Below are 17,433 nucleotides of genomic sequence, written 5' to 3'. Positions count from 1 at the left end.
TTGGGAAGACGGTTGCTGCAAAGGAGAGGCTAGGCCTCCCTATGGTTGTGCCTAAGAGCCTCCTCCCGAATGCCTCTTTGTTGCTCAGATGTGGCCCTGTCTCTCTAGCTAAGCCAACTTGAAAGGTGAAATCACTGCCCTCCCCCCTACGTGGGATCAGACACCCAGGGGAGTGAATCTCCCTGGCAACGTGGAATATGACTCCCGCGGAAGAATGTAGACCTGGCATCGTGGGACGGAGAACATCTTCTTGACCAAAAGGGGGATGTTAAAGGAAATGAAATAAGCTTCAGTGGCAGAGAGATTCCAAAAGGAGCCGAGAGGTCACTCTGGTGGGCACTCTTATGCACACTTTAGACAACCCTTTTTAGGTTCTAAAGAATTGGGGTAGCTGGTGGTGGATACCTGAAACTATCAAACTACAACCCAGAACCCATGAATCTCGAAGACAGTTGTATAAAAATGTAGCTTATGAGGGGTGACAATGGGATTGGGAAAGCCATAAGGACCACACTCCACTTTGTCTAGTTTATGGATGGATGAGTAGAAAAATAGGGGAAGGAAACAAACAGACAAAGGTACCCAGTGTTCTTTTTTACTTCAATTGCTCTTTTTCACTCTAATTATTATTCTTGTTATTTTTGTGTGTGTGCTAATGAAGGTGTCAGGGATTGATTTGGGTGATGAATGTACCACTATGTAATGGTACTGTAAACAATCGAAAGTACGATTTGTTTTGTATGACTGCGTGGTATGTGAATATATCTCAATAAAATGAAGATTAAAAAAAAAAAAGGTAAATGAACAGTGGAGAGAGGAGAGGAATGAGATGTTTTGGATGTTCTTTTTTATTTTAATTTTAATTTTATTTTTTGGAGTAATGAATGTGTTCACTTTGATTGTGGTGATGAAAGCACAACTATATGACAATACTGTGAGCAACTGATTGTACACTTTGAATGATTGTATGTTATGTGATTATATCTCAATAAAATTACATTTAAAAAAAAAAAAAGTGAAGAAACCAACTCCAAGAAAAACTAAAGTATGAAATAAGGTGTTATTTGAAAAATACAAAACAAAATATTTCTCAAGGAAGGGAGGCCAAACACAAATAAGGAGTGTGGGTAAGAAACAAAGCTAGAATCAAGGAGTCCATTTCAAGGCTATGGTAACAATATGTTTAAACAGGTTAATTTAGAATTGAAGGACACACTAAAGTCCATGTGGTCTAATCTGTCTTATAACTTATCTTAGATATATGAAAACAGATTCAAGAGATCAAATGGTAGTTTTATTTTTTAGCATATTAGGGAAATTTTCACAAATACAAAAAAAAATACAGAGAGGACATTAATAATGAATTCCATGCTACTATCGCTCAGCTTCAATAATTACCAAAAAATGGTCAGTAGTTTCATCAATTATATGCCCCACCCACACTACCACTGGAATTTTAAAAATTCTAGACAAATTATGAATTAGTATTACCTCTAATTGATAACATAAAACAACACAATAATGAAAAAAAAAAACCTTCTTAACATTTGATATTCCATAAATGTTCATATCACCCCAATTGACACATAAATGTCTTTTTACAGTTGGTCTATTCAAGTCAGGAGCCAACAAGTAATAAACATTGCATTCATTTGAAATTATATGTTTCATAATTTAAAAATTATCTATTGTACCTATCTCTCTGCCTTTTCTCCTTTGCCATTTATCAGTTGAAAAAAATCAATCATTTATCATGTAGAATTACCCATAATCTGGGCTTGGCTGATAGCATTTCCACGGTATCTGAAATATTCCTCTATCTTATATCCTTTCTTTAAAATTTTTGATCAGACTTAGATTTGACTCTTTTGACATGTACTGTGTACTCCCCAATGCATCACAGCAGGAGGCTCAAATAGTCTGATTGTCTCCATTTTTAAAGAATTATTAATGTGTTGAGGTGATATCAAACTGTTCCATCCATTATGAAGTTCCCCATCAACATTTCGTCTAATTATTTTAGATGAAATGGATGACTGTTGCCTAAATCCACTGTTTATTTAATGATTGTAAAGTGGTAATTTTCTGAATTCTATCAATCCTTCTGTATTTATTAACTGAAATTCTTTGATAAAGAAGAAATTATCACCATTAATTACTTTATTTCCCTGAAATACAGTTCATCCATGAAAGGCATATGGCCATCGGCTAACATTTTCATAACTCTAATATCAATCACTTAACTGAAACACCTTGGAAAAGTCACTTATCCAAACTCCAAATAAATTTTCTTTATATGTAAATTAAATAAATAATAAAATCTGTCTTACTTATTCTCATTTATACAAATAGAAAACAAGAGATTACATATAAAAACACTGTTGAGAGGTTATCATCATAACAAATGACAGAAGATTAGAAGGGCACCTTTTGGTTTACAAAGAGACAGACTGGTAATAGAAAACACATTAAATGGGGGAGAAACAATAGACAAATGAAACAGTTAAGTGGCTAACATAAAGAAGGGCTTGCCTTACCATAAAATAAAATATTTTCTATAATTAAAAGACAATATGGTCCTAGGGCATGAAGCTGTATGGAACTGAAATCCTAGAAAGAGTTGAATTACTAAACAGTTTCGTAAGCTATAAAAATGCCAATTCAAATTTGTGAGCAATGAAATAATTTATTGTAAAAATTATAGTGAAATTGTTAACTATAAAGGAAAATGACACGATCACAACACATAATTATCTAAAATAATTTTAAGATAAATTCTAGGTGAATTTTAAAAAGTGAAAGTAAAAATGGAAGCACAGAACTTAAAATTATTTATAGGTAAATATTTATATGCTCTCAAAATGAGGACACGCTAAGCAAAAAACCCACGGTAAAAAGTTGCCAGGGAAAAGAGAGAGACTTGAATTTCAACTGAAAATTCAATTTGAATTTGAAAAAATTGAAAATTCAAGACATGAAAAAGTACTCAAACTCATTGGTAATAGAAAAATATAAATTAAAACAAAAAAATATTTTTCACTCATCAGATTAGGAAAAAAAGAAGTAGAAGCGAGAGGAAGAGAAAATTGTCAACTATTATTGACAAGGCTGCTTTTTACAAAAAGTTGGTGCATATGAGGAAGTTTAAACTGTGTCTATAAGGAGTATGTGTTTTATAATCAGAAAAAAGTAATATAGAAGAGGAATGAAAGAAGAAACTAAAAGGAAGAAATTTTTCACATCTGAAATGAATTTGCTGTAAAGCCTAAAAACAGCCTCTGGATAATTCCTCCACATTTCTCTATTAATGATTCCTTGATTATGCAATTGTGACACATGCACCATAGCATACCCAATTAGAAGTTTTAATGAGAGGAAAATAATTTAGCATTCCCTTAGCATCCTTAGTATGAGTATCAGAGGATTCCAGCAAGTTTATGGTATTGTCCTCAAAAACTTAAGCCTTTATTATCAAGTATTATGGTCAAGACAAAGAGGACAGGTGATAGATCTAGAAAGTCTCTGTTAAAATCATGGCTTAGCCACTTAGAAAGTTGTACAGATTTGTAAGAGTCATTCAATGTCTCTGAGCATATGTCCTCATCTGCAAAATGTGGAGAATTAGCACTCACTGGATTGTTGTGAGGGTTAGTTTCAAATACAGGGCACCTAATTGGCACTTCTTATCATATGATAGCTGCCACTACTGTTATTGCATCTGTTTAACATAATCTGCAAATAATTTATGTTGACACATCAATTATCACTCCATGAAGAGGAAAAAATAAAGTTTATATGCCCTGTATTACCATGAAGTATTCTCTCCAAATGAATGTTTTAAGAGAGGAAAGGAAGGAGAGATAAAAAGAGGAAGAAAGGTAGAAGGAAAAGAGAAAGGAAGACTAGGAAGGAAATAAGATAAATACATATTAACAATACACTTTAATGAATGGAAATGGCAAACAATTATACTGACCACCTGAAGCTCAACAGAACTCACTCTGGTATAAAACTTACCAAGTTAAGTGTGATCAACTTGAAGCAAGATGAACTTTCTCCTATGCTGAGGTGTCTTCCCAAAAAGCTGTGGAATAAAACTTGCCTTTTCTATTTAAAGCCATTCCTTTATTGCTAAACAGTTGGTCTGGGAGGAAGGCAGCAAGCAGGGTTAGAAAGAGAAAAAAGAGGAGGATAAAGATGAAGAGAGAAAAACATGCAATTAGGAATCAAATCTCTTTGCCCGATCCTTTCAGATTCTCCTTGTGTTCTAACCTGTAGTTGTTGAGAGCTGTCATTGAGATTGTCCTCCCTCCGCCGAGCCTCCTCTAGCATCTGTGCACTCTTCTTTTTTTCCACCTGTTCCTTGTGCTTCAGATTTGCTAACTTCTTATTCTGGTCTTTCACTTGCCTATTGATAGGGGGGAAAAATCAAGCTTTTTATATATAAGTACAGAAAAGAATACATTTATTTACAGACTTACACCACTAACACCAAGGAAGAGTTGAAAGCCAACAAAGCATTTCTGCTGCAAAACTTCAATGCTTCAAAATTCCTTCCTACCAATGACAGCAAATTGTTTATAATGATGTTTCGGTTTTCCTCTAAAGAATGTTTCAGCATGCACTTTGTGAAATCCTAAAACAAGAAAACCATGGGTTACTTTGAAATGACAGAAAAAAGAAACAATTCAGAAATTTACGTTGGAAATATGGAAACAGTCTTCTGACAAGAATGCCATGAAATATTATAATAGCTGATTAAGAAAGGGTTTGTAATACAACTCTAATTTTACTATTATTAAATATTTCAAACACTCAAAAAGCTATACATGATGTATATATAAGATACAAAGAACAACAATAATGATACAAAGATCTGGGAACCTAACTTAAAAAATAGAACATTAAAGCCACTTCTGATGTTCCCTATGTACCTCTACCTATACTATCCCAGAACTGCCCACCCACTGAGAAACTTCTATCTTGAATTTTGTGTGTACAAAAAAAATCCCCTTGCTTTTATTATAGTTTTATTATACAGAGAGATTCTCCATTAAGTTTTGCATGTTTTTGAACTTTATATATAAAGTTGATTAATTCTTTCCTTCCAACATATTTTGAAAATCATACTGGTCAATGAGAATAGTGTAGTGAGTTTTTTTAATCCATTTTCACTGCATTGTAGCATAATATAGGGCAATTGTTTTAACTTCTTCCCACGATGATGGACAATTACATTGTTTTCATTTTCTTGCTATTACAAACAATGCTGCTAGGTACATTCTGTTATACCTGTGTAAGAGTTTCTCCAGGGTATAGGTCTAGAAACTGAATTGCTATGCCATGCAATAGGCACATGTTCAACTTTACTAATTATTTTTCAAGAAGTTGTATTGATTTATACTCTTGCTAGTAGTACATAACAGCGTCCATCACTTTCTCCACATCTTCACTAACACTTGATACTATCAGACTTTCTTAATGTTGCCAATCTGGTAAATATAAAATAGGATCTCGTAGTTTTAAAGTTCAACCCCTGACTACTGAAGCTGAATATTTTTTCACATTGTATTTGGTCATTCCTGCTTACACTGATGTGAAACTACTATTTATGTGTTTTGTCTATTTTTCAATTAGGATATCTTTTACTTATTAACTTGAAGGTATTATTTATATATTCTCAATAATACTCTTTCATCTGTTACATGTAAAGCAAATATTTTCTTCTAATATGTAACTTATTTCTTTGATTTATGGTATCTTTTCATTTATAGAATCTAAAAATTTTAATTGTTTCAAATATGCCAATCTTCTCCTTTATGAAATGTAACTGTGTGACTTTTTCACAAAATCTTCCCCAATCCTACATTCATAAAGATATTTTCCTAAATATTCTATAACTTAATCTTTCACATTGAAATCATTAACTTGCTGAAACTGACCTTGTGTATGGTGTAAGGTAAAGACATAATTTTCCTTTTTGAGTAGGAATATGAGATAGGAATAAAATTTCATTTTTTACATACATGGGTAACTAATTGTCCCAGCTGTATTTTGAACACTGCCACTTCTGTCACATATAAAGTTTCTATATATGTATACATGTGCCTGTTTTGTGGCTCTCTACTTTGTTTCACTTGTATGTTTGTCCATTTCTGTGCCATTGCTATACTATCTTAATTATTATACCTTTTGAAGAGGTCTTAATTATCTAGTAAGTCAAGCTCACCTATCTTGTTCTTCTTTAGGCCTATTTTAAATATTCTTGGCCCTTTACATTTCTCATATAAATTTCAGAACCAATCCGTCAAGTTCCACCAAACAAACAAAAGTAACAAAAATCCAACAACAGACATTTTGGAGAGAGCTAAGAGAAGCTAACAGAGACATTTTGGAGAAATCATTTTGAAACCAGAACCCAGGAGAAGAAGGACAAGCAGACGTCACCATGTGCCTTCCCATTTGACAAAGGAACCTCAGATGCCACTGGCCCTTCCTCAAAGAAGGCTGCCAAGCCCACTCAATTGGGAAAGAATATTCTCTTCAACAAATGATGATGGGAGAACTAGGTGTCCATTTGCAAAAGAATGAAGGTAGACCTCTAACCCACACCACCTACAAAAATTAACTAAAAATGGACAAAGTCCTAAATATAAGAACCAAAACTATAGCTCTCCTAGAAGAAAACAAAGGGAGACATCTTCAGGACCTTTTGTTAGGCAATAGTTTCTTAGACTATACACCAAAAGCTTGAGTAACAAAAGAAAAACAGATGGATGGGATTTCATCAAAATTAAAAACTTCCGTGCATCAAAGACTGTATCAAAAAAGTAGTAAGACAACATACAGAAGAGGAGAAAATATGTGGAATCCATATATCTGATAAGGGTTTAATATCCAGAATATATAAAGAACCCCTACAACTCAACAACAAAAGACAACAACCTAAATGGGCAAAGGACTTCAATAAACATTTCTCCAAGGAAGATATACAAAAAGATGCTCAACATCATTAGCCATCAGGGAAATGCAAATCACAACGAGATACCTTTTCACACCCACTAGAAGGACTACTATTAAAAAAAAAAAAAAAAAAAAACAGAAAAGAACAAGTATTGGAAAAAATGTGGAGAAGTAGGAACCTTCATATATTCTTGTTGGGAATGTAAAATGGTGCAGCCACTGTGGAAAACAGTTAGGCAGTTTTTTAGAAAGTTACATGTAGAATTGCCATATGACCCGGCTATCCCACTTCTAGGTATATATGCTCAAAGAATTGAAGGTGGTACTTGAACAGATGTTTGCACACCAATGTTTATTAACGGCATTATTCACAATTGCCAAAAGACGGAAACAACTCAAGTGTCCAGCAACAGAAGAACGCATAAATAGATGGTGGTATATCCATACAAAGGATTTTATTCAGCCATAAAAAGGAATGAAGTTCTAATGCATGTGACATCATGGATGAACCTTGAGGACATCATGTAGAGCGAAATAAGCTAGACATGAAAGGAAAAATAGCATATGATCTCACTGATAAAAGTGATTAAAATATACAGATTCATTAAGTCTAACAATAGAATATGGTTATCAGTGGCCTAGGGTGGGGGTAGGGAAAGGGGAGTTAATCCTCAATGAGCACAGAGTTTCCGTTTGGGGTGATTGGAAGAGTTTTGGTCATGGATGGTAGGATGGTGGCACAACATGTGTGAATGTAATTAACGCCACTGACATGTATATCTGAAAGTGGATAAAATCAGAAGTTTTAGGTTCTATATGTGTTACCAGAATAGAAATTTTAAAAATCCATAGAATTATTAAAAAAGAAAGAAAGCCTGAATGACATTATAAGTGTAATTAATTCCCCGAATTGTACACTTAACAATGGTTAAAATGGCAAATTTATGTTATATACACATTACCAGAATAAAAATGAATGAATGAAAAAAAAAATCCAACAACAACCTTTTAGAATGTTGACTGGAACTGCACTGAATCTATGTACCAATTTAAGTAATGCTATTGAATCTCTCAATTCATTAACAAAGTATTTCTCTCCGTTTGTTTAGGTCTCCTGAAAAGGCTTTCAACAAAGTGATAGAATTTTCTCCATAAAAGACCTGCATTTATTTTGTGACATTTATTCCTAGGCACCTTATATGTTTTGTTATCATTGTAAATTCTACAAATGATGTCATTACACCCTACACCCCCCCGCCATGTGCTTTTTATTTAACAATGCAACTATTACTCTTAATATTAACAATAATTCCTTGGTATTATCTAATATCCAGCTCATATTCAAATTTCACCAGTTGTCTCAAAAAAGTTTTTTATTGGCCTGTCTGAGTCAGAAGCCAAAAAAGGTCCACACGTGGTGTTTCTTAGATCCCTCAAACCTCTACTACTAGAGAAGTCCCTCACCTCCTCTTTGAGTCAGCTGTTCTAGAAAATGACCCACATTCTAGCTTATCTGTTTGCTTCCTCAGATGTCATTTAACTTGTTTCTCTATCTCCTGTTTTTCTTTTCTTTTCTTTCTTTTTTTAATCTTCTCTCTCTCTTTTTTGAGGGGTGGGGGTGGGTACAGAACGTTATACTTAAAGGCTGATTATATTCAACTTCAACTTTTTGGGCAAGACTAATAAATAAATGCTGTATACTTCACATTGCCTCACATCAGAATGCACATAATGTCTGATTTTCCCACTCTGGGTGAGGCTAACATTCATTAGTGAGTTAAGGTACTGACACCCTGGTCTCCTCTGTATAAAGCTCCCCTTTCATCAACTTTTCATTTAATGGTTCCATGCACCAATGAACTTTTCCTGAAGAAATTAATTCAATATATATTTTTTAATTGAGTGAAATTTACATGACACAAAATTAACCATTTTAAAGTGTGCAATAGTCATTTACTACATTCATATTGTTCTACAATATTCTTCAGCACAGTAAAAAGGAAGGCTTATATTTTCTAAGCAGTTCCACCCCATTATCCCCTCCCTCCAACACATGATAACCACTATGCTGCTTTCTGTAACAATATCTTTTTAAGAATTATATTTTCTAACTTTTTTTGCTGGCATATAGACATGCACTCGATTTCTGGGTATGCATTTTACATCTGGTAAAATTGGTGAATGCTCCTGTTAATTCAAATAATTTTTCTTTGAGTCCTTTTGGGTTGTATATGAAGACAATAACGTAATACATAAATAATGATTTTGTTTTCATTTGTTACACTCCATTATTTCCTTATTTAATTTGCTTGGACTTCCAGAACCATGATGAAAAGAAATAGTGAGACTAGGTATCTTTGACATTCTCCTAATTCTAAAGAAAATGCTTTATACATTTCACCATTGAGTATATTTGCTGTAGGTTTTTTTGTTAGTTTCTTGTTTGTTTTTTTGTAGAAACCCTATATCTATTCCTTGTCTTCCCAAAAGTTACTGTTGTTAAATTACAAAGAGTAAATGTTCAGTTTATTGAATACTTATTGCTTTTTTTGAATTCTACTGAGACTATCATATGCTTTTAATGCTTTAATATGTTAACAGATTTTATAATGTTAAACCGACTTTTTCATGAGATAAACCCTATTTTATATTTTGATTGACTTTTATATCAATGGACTTCTTTGCTCCCTTCCCAGATAAACCATACACTTACAAAATTAATAAAAAATAATCTGGAATTTTACCATTTTGTTTCAGGAAGGTTTTTCAGAATATGTAGTTTACCAGATTGTCAAAAATAAAACTGCAGATTCCTCTTTTTATGGTTTTGAAAATATACATTCTCTTTTGGGCAGTTTGGATGTGATTCTAACTATATGCAAAAGGGAAAAAAAAGAAGGAAAAGAAATTGATAATTTCTAAATGCTTCTTAAGCATGTAATTTAAAAGAAATTATTCAAGATCAAACAGTGAAATGTCATGGATAGAAAGAAAAAAATCCACTCGCTGATGAAAATCCACACTGATAAGCTATTCAACAGTCACATTTCAAATCTCCACTCTCTGTTATCTTGGATGTCTATAGGATTCAGCCACAGCGGACGTAATAAAACCAGTTGCCATTAGAGTAAATAAAAAGAAAGTAATGTTTATATTTGATTCTCCTCAACCAAATTTTCTGTGTTAATGTTTCTATTTTTATTAATCTTTTACCAATCATATTAACTAATGGAAAAAAGAAATTAGGATCTTTGCATTAGAAAAAGACATAGAAAAAGACATAGAAATGGATAAAAATGTTTCCAAGAACCAAAGAGCTCTTTCTCAAAATTAAATTCTTCATAAAATTGGCTTACAACATACAAAAGATTTTGCCATTTAAAGAGAGAAAAAAAAACTATAATGGTGCATAAATTCCTTTTACTTTGCATCTGTGTATTATTCCAGATGGTGCCTGGCAACCACTGATGCCTATGGCAGCAGCCTGGTTATTTGGGACATCATGACACATGGAATAAGGAACCTAATTAAAGCCACTTGACTCTTTTTTGGTCAGAAGGCAGATATTATAGGCTAAACTTTTGATCCAATCAAAGCCAATTATATCTCTTAGCACTTTTTATCATAATTATATCTTAGAGTATGTGGGATTTCTTTTATCCTGACTTTACCCCCAGGCCCAGAACTAGGTCAGAGTGTTTTTAGTTGTGTTTGAGAAAAGAGAATAAAAACAAAATTTGTTGCCCTCATTCAACACTGACCAGCATCTCACTTGTGTGTTTTTGCTTTTACAAAAAAAACAATGTTTATTTTGATCTTCAAAATATCAGGCATAAAACCTAAGTTCCCTCCTTCAACTGCAAAAGTCATACGATAAAATGCTAAGGGAAAAGTACAGGATATCAAACTGAATATAGAACACGATCCCAAATATAAATGTGTATGTGTGTGCACACATGTGTGATAAAGATGAAAAATTTAAAAGAAAAATAAAAAGGATATTTTTATTTTCCCCTTTATAGTTTTGCCTGGTTTCTAAAATTTCTACATAAGACAAAAAAATTCTACTTTAAAAAAAATTATGTTATTAAAAATGAATATGACTGCATCTCTAAAGAGGGTAGCCACCCACATAGGACTGAATGGAAAGTAATCCACTTCAACACATTTCACGTTCCCTTATTTTTTTGGTCTTCAGTTTTTCAATTCGTAATTCATTTTCTTCTCAATGTTTCAATTCCCTTTCTTCTCCTTGGTTTTCCAGCTACTACATCTATTTTTTCACTCTATAGACTAAAGAACAACTAAAAATAAATTATTTTACATGCAAGGCAACAAAGAAAAGTATAGAAAATTGTGCAAGGATTGAAATCAACTTCTCTCCTACTGTTTCTTTCCCATCCCACACACCAAGCATTCATGCATATAGAGTTCTGAATTTAGGAATTAACCAGGGGGAACGAACACACACAATGACGTTTTTGTCTCACTAACGTCCTTTTTAATACTGTTTATTAAGGAAGGGAAGGGAAGGGGTCACAGTTAATACCATTATGTTATGTATCATAGAATGCAATGCAGTATCATTGAAATATTTGTTGAAAGTAAAAAAGGGGAGCATATCTTGAATGCATGTGTGTGTGTGTGTATGCATTTTTTATTAGAGAATATGGAGGTTACTTAAATGTATGTTTAAGAACAAATATTCCTAGACGTTAAGTCTGTGAAATGTGAAATCTCCTTCCTTTCCCTTATAAATGGATCAATATTTAAGTTGAGTTCAAAGCAAACCCAAATAAATTAGTAACTCCATACTACTCCTTACCGTGCTATAAGAAATAAAAGGACTTAATGGCTTTGTAGAGCTTTCCAACAATTATCTCAGACTGCTGTTATACCTGAATTAAACTGAGTTAAATTCAAAGTTATATATATTTTTATCATTGCTCAAGCAGGAAAAGAGGAGAAAGGAGAGTGACTGACAACCAATCTTTGAAAATCAGATTTTTGATTAATTAGTTCCAATTAAAATACACAAATAGATTTAACTCTCTCCAGTCTCACATGGATACAAATAATGAAAAGGTAAGAAAAGAGAAAAGTAAAGACAGAAGAGGAAACAAAAGTTTATCTCTATTGGTCTCTGGAACAAGAGGTTTTGTAACATGTGGTCCTGCAACTTGCTATTCAAAATGTGATCCATGAAAAATGTTCAAAAAATGATTGGGATGATGAATGCACAACTATGTGATAGTACTGTGAACAGTGGATGGTATACCATGGATGACTGTATGGTATGTGAATATATCTTAATAAAACTGAATTTTAAAAAAATGTGATCCATGAATTCACAGCTTCATCATTACCTGGGAGCTTGTTAGAACTGCAGGGTCTTGGGCTTACACCACAACTATCAAATCATAGTCTGCATTTTAACAAATCTCCAAGTGATATGAATGCACTGCTCTACTCCACAGGCTATCCTGGCAGGTTCTGCCCCCATTTACTTTGCTATTGCTGCCTTCAGCCTTCTATCTTTTCAAATCCAAACTTACATTTAGGAGTATCTGTCTGTTAGGTCATAACTAGTATTGACATTGACAATTTCATTACAACTTTAAATGAATATATCTATGATATCTTAATTAGTTCCTTACATTATATGAGCTGTACATGTATAGGCCTTTCTATGCCTATGAAAATACCTTCCTAGAGTTCAAGGTTCATGACTGATATACTTTTGTAGTTCAAAATTCCTAGCACAGTATACTCATTTAACATTTGTTGAACAAATACATAAAAAGGAAACTAAGCATATGCCCTCTGCTGATAAAATCACCAAAAACATGGCTCTGAGGGAAATATACCTTGTTTAACATTCCAAAACATCAAAAGTAATACCTCTTGACAGACATGGAAGAAGATGGTAGCAAGAGAGGAGTGGAAACTTGTTTGTCCCACTGGAACAACAAATAAACACAACCGGGAACAACTAGGAAATAATTCATGATAACTGCAGGGGGACAAACGTGACTGTCCACTCATCATACACCAACCTGAATTGGGAGGAATGCCCGAGATTGCAGCATAAAATCTGTAAGTAAAAACTGCAGATCCAAGGTGGGAGCCCCTCCCCCATGGCCCGAAATGCAAAGCCTTGTGGTGCTAGAGAGCAGCACTCTCCCAGCAAGCAAATATACCACAGCTGAGCTCCAATTGGGGTTTTAATTAACAAATGTGGACTGTCCAATATAAGATACGAATCCCCAACAAGCAGACAGAGGCTTTTGGTGACAACTGACCTTGGAGAGCTGGAGGGTGGCCGCAGACTGGCCCTGAAGGGGGCTTTGTGTCGCTTTTTTGGCTCAGTGGAGAAAGCCTCAGCCATTTTCAGTTCCCAGTGCTCTGACCCAGACAAGGGTGGAGATAGCACAGGCAGAGAGACTATTCAAATGTAAATGACCTCTCTCTAGGGGGTGTATTTTCCCTAAGAGGAAGAAGGTGAGGCCCAGCTCTACTACCTGCCTTCCATTCAGAACCAGACCCCAGAGCCTGGGGGAAAACAGCCATGGGCCACACCTCCTTAGACCAGTCAAGAAATACAGGCTGACAGGTGCCACCTGCTGGGTGGAAAAGCATACTGACTTGAGGCCTCACAGGGTGTACCAATCTTCTAAGACACACCCTCAGGAAGACCTGATACTATTGCCTCCTTCCAAAACCTGAGCCCATTCTGGTCAGGGAAAACCTGAAGGAGGTAAACAAGGAAACCAGATGCCTAGACAACAGAAAATTACAACCTACTGTAAGAAAAATGAAGTTATGGCCCAGTCAAAGGAAAAAAGTTACACTTAAACTGAGATACAGGAATTTAAAAAATGAATACTAAATCAATTTAAAAAGTTTAGGGAAGATAAGGTAAAAGAGATGAAGCATATAATGAAAACACTGGGCGTACATAAGGTAGAAATCAAAAGTTCGAAAAAACAACTGGCAGCATCTATGGATATGAAAGGCACAACACAAGAGATGAAAGACACAATGGAAACATAAAATAGCAGCTCTAAAGAGGCAGAAGAAAACACTGAGGAACTGGAGAACAAGGCACCTGAAAGCCTACACACAAAAGAACAGATAGAGAACAGAATGGAAAAATATGGCAATGTCTCCGGGAACTTAAGGACAAAACAAAATGCAGGAGTCTACATGTCATTGGTGTCCCAGAAGGAGAAGAGAAGGGAAAAGGGGCATAAGAAATAATAGAGGAAATAATCAATGAAAATTTCCCATCTCTTATGAAAGACATAAAATCACGGATCCAAGTACAGCATACCCCAAACAGAATAGATCTGAATAGGCCTATGCCAAGACACTTAATAATCAGATTATCAAACATCAAAGATAAAGAGAGAATCCTGAAAGCAGCAAGAGAAAAGTGATTCATCACATACAAAGGAAGCTTGATAAGATTATGTGCGGATTTCTCAACAGAAACCAAGGAGGCAAGAAGGAAGTGGGGTGATATATTTAAGATACTGAAAGAGAAAAAACCACCAACCAAGAATCCTATATTCAGCAAAACTGTCCTTCAAATAAGAGGGAGAGCTTAAAATATTCTCTGACAGACAATGACAGAGTTTGTGAACAAGATACCTACTCTACAGGAAACACTAAAGGAAGCACTACAGACAGAAAGGAAAAGACAGGAGTGAGAGCTTTGGAAAAAAATTTTGGGAGATAGTAGCACATCAATGTAACTACACTGAACAAAGATGATGTGAGCATGGTTGAAAGACGAAGGTTAGGACGATGTGGGACACCAGAACGAAAGACAAAAGATAAAGACTGGGACTGTATAACTCAGTGAAACCTAGGGTGCTGAACCATTGTAATAAAAGATATAAATATGTTTTTATATGAGGTAGAATAAATGAATGTCAACATTGCAAGGTGTTAAAAATAGGGTGGGATTGAGGGGAAAATATAATCAATGCAAACTAGAGACTATAATTAACAAAAACATTGTATTATGCTTCCTTTAATATAACAAAGGCAATATACCAAAGCTAAAGGCATATTGGGGCGGGGGAGCATAGGGGAAGGGTATGGGACTCCTGGCATTTATTCTACTTTAGTTTAATGCTATCTTTCCTTTTGTTGCTTTCTAGCTGTCATTTTTTTTCCCTCTATCTCTTTCTTTTTCTTTTGCCTCTCTACCTTCTTTGACTCTTCCTCCTTCTCTGTGGAAGAAATGGAGATGTCCTTATATAGATAGTGGCGACGGTGCTGAATGCATAAATACGTGATTATACAGGGAACCAGCAATTGTTTACTTAGGATGGAATGAATGGTATGTTAACAAAACCGTCTTTAAAAAAAAAAATGGGTTGATGAAGAAACCTTGAGGGTACTGTATGGAGTGAAATAAGAGAGACACATAAGGACAAATATTGCAAGGTCTCACTGATATGAACTGATTATAATATGTAAACTCTTAGACATGAAGTATAAGTTACCAGGATATAGAACAAGGCTAAAGAATAGGGAACAGTTGCTTATTATGAGCAGAATGTTCAACTAGGGTGAACTTAAACATTTGGAAATGGGCAGAAGGGATAGTAGCACGTTGTGAGAATAACTAACAGTGCTGAATGGTGTGTGAAGGTGGTGGAAGGGGTAAGCTCAGAGTCATGTATGTCACCAGAAGGAAAGTTGGAGGTTAAAAGATGGGAATGTATAAAACAGTGAATCCTGTGGTGGACAATGTCCGTGATTAACTGTACAAATATTAGAAATCTTTCTCATGAACTAGCACAAATGTATGACACTATAACTAGAAGTTAATAATAGAGGGCCACATAGGAAAAAATATATACCTATTGCAAACTATATACTACAGTTAGTAACATTTTAAAATTCTTTCATCAACAGTAACAAATGTACCATACCAAAACTGAGAATCAATAATGGAGGGGGGTGGGTTAGGCATATGGGAGGATTTGTGTTTCCTTTTTTTGTCTTTATTTCTTTTCTGGAGTAATGAAAATGTTCTAAAAATGGGAAAAAAAATTAATTGTGGTGATGGACGCACAGCTGTATGATGGTACTATGGGCAATTGATTGTACACTTTGGATCTTTGGATAATTGTATGGTATGTGAACAATCTCAAAAAAAAAAGTAAAAAAAGGTAATACCTTTTATATTTCTTAAACAGCTACAAAACTTAATTGGCAAAGGAATTATTCTCATTTTCCTTCTTCAAACCTTACTTCCACTCTATTAAGAAACAATTGTCAGAGACTCCACTTCCACCAGCTGTTGTGCTTTGCCAAAAAGAGAGATACACAGGGCTTGTGGCAAGTGGTTAGTAACATATTTCCTCTCTCTCTCTCTGCACACACACAACACACATATATTTGATGTATTATTTATATTTCAATAGAAAAATTGAAATGTCTACCCCATATGTTAAGTTCTAGAGAATCAGGGAATTCTGATTTTCCCCCACTTTGGGTGTGTGTCTGTGTGTGTATAACATTATATGTTGAAACTAAGTCCAGATATAATACTATAATAACCCTTGTATTATATACCAAGCACCTAAATGTTTATCATCTCATTATCTCATTTATCATCTTCTAAAACATTATAATGAGGATTTATTAACTCCACTTAATAAATGAAGTGGCCAAAATATCAAGAAAATTTAGTAATTAGCCCAATATCAGTTTTAGTTGTTATAGAACTCATATGCAAATGCAGATAGATCTTCCTGACTATAACTACCATACTCCTAACTTCTCTACTATAGTAATCTTGAGCAAAAATGGAGAATTTGTAAGAACTTTGACACCAAATATTGAATGAAGATGCCTTGCATAATAAATTTAAAAAAATTAGACTGCCTCTGACATGATCCTATACGTAGAAAATCCTAAATAATCCAAAAGATACCTATTAGAGTTATATAAACAAATTCAGCAAAAGATAACAAGATTATAAGATTCACACAGAAAAATCTGTTGTGTTTCTATACACCAGTAATAAATAATCAAAAATGGAAATTCAGAGGTGACATAATCCACATGGCAATGTAACACGTCCCCTGAAAAAGCCTCCCCAGAAGTTTAGCAAATAAAAGGAAAAATCCCACTTGCTTAGAACTCAAGGACAGCAGACTGCAGAAGGACTCCACAAATGCTGAATCGAAGAAACAGAAAAATATCAGGTAGGAAAATTCCACTGGCCTGCCAGTCAGTTCCTGTACCCCTCCCTCTCACTCAGTCCTACAGAGCCTGGAAGTAGCACAGAGGCAGCACAGCACAGCCCAGGTAACTCTCACCAGGGATAGAGACTGTAGAGCAACCAACAGCAACAACTTAGAACTCCACCCATTCTGGCACATGGACCCAAGTCCACAGAGACCCAGGGCAGAATACAAGCCATGGGGAGCGCTGCATACAAAAAAG

The 17,433-nt window shown here is 34.6% G+C and overlaps 1 protein-coding gene across 5 annotated transcripts in view; it reads right to left on the bottom strand.

Moving 5' to 3' along the window:
- Positions 1-17,433, bottom strand: part of ERC1 (ELKS/RAB6-interacting/CAST family member 1) — an 805,513-nt gene that overhangs the window by 359,619 nt on the left and 428,461 nt on the right. For all 5 annotated transcript variants that reach the window (XM_037845053.1, XM_037845055.1, XM_037845056.1 and 2 more), the window contains one exon: positions 4,273-4,408. In XM_037845053.1, the coding sequence (XP_037700981.1) occupies positions 4,273-4,408 (136 nt within the window). The remainder of the gene's footprint in view (positions 1-4,272; positions 4,409-17,433) is intronic.

The sequence above is a fragment of the Choloepus didactylus genome, chromosome 8, assembly GCF_015220235.1.
Source record: "Choloepus didactylus isolate mChoDid1 chromosome 8, mChoDid1.pri, whole genome shotgun sequence".
Classification (NCBI taxonomy): Eukaryota; Metazoa; Chordata; class Mammalia; order Pilosa; family Megalonychidae; genus Choloepus; species Choloepus didactylus.
The sequence above is the reverse complement of the archived record's forward strand: the minus strand, read 5'-3'. Positions and strand labels throughout refer to the sequence as shown.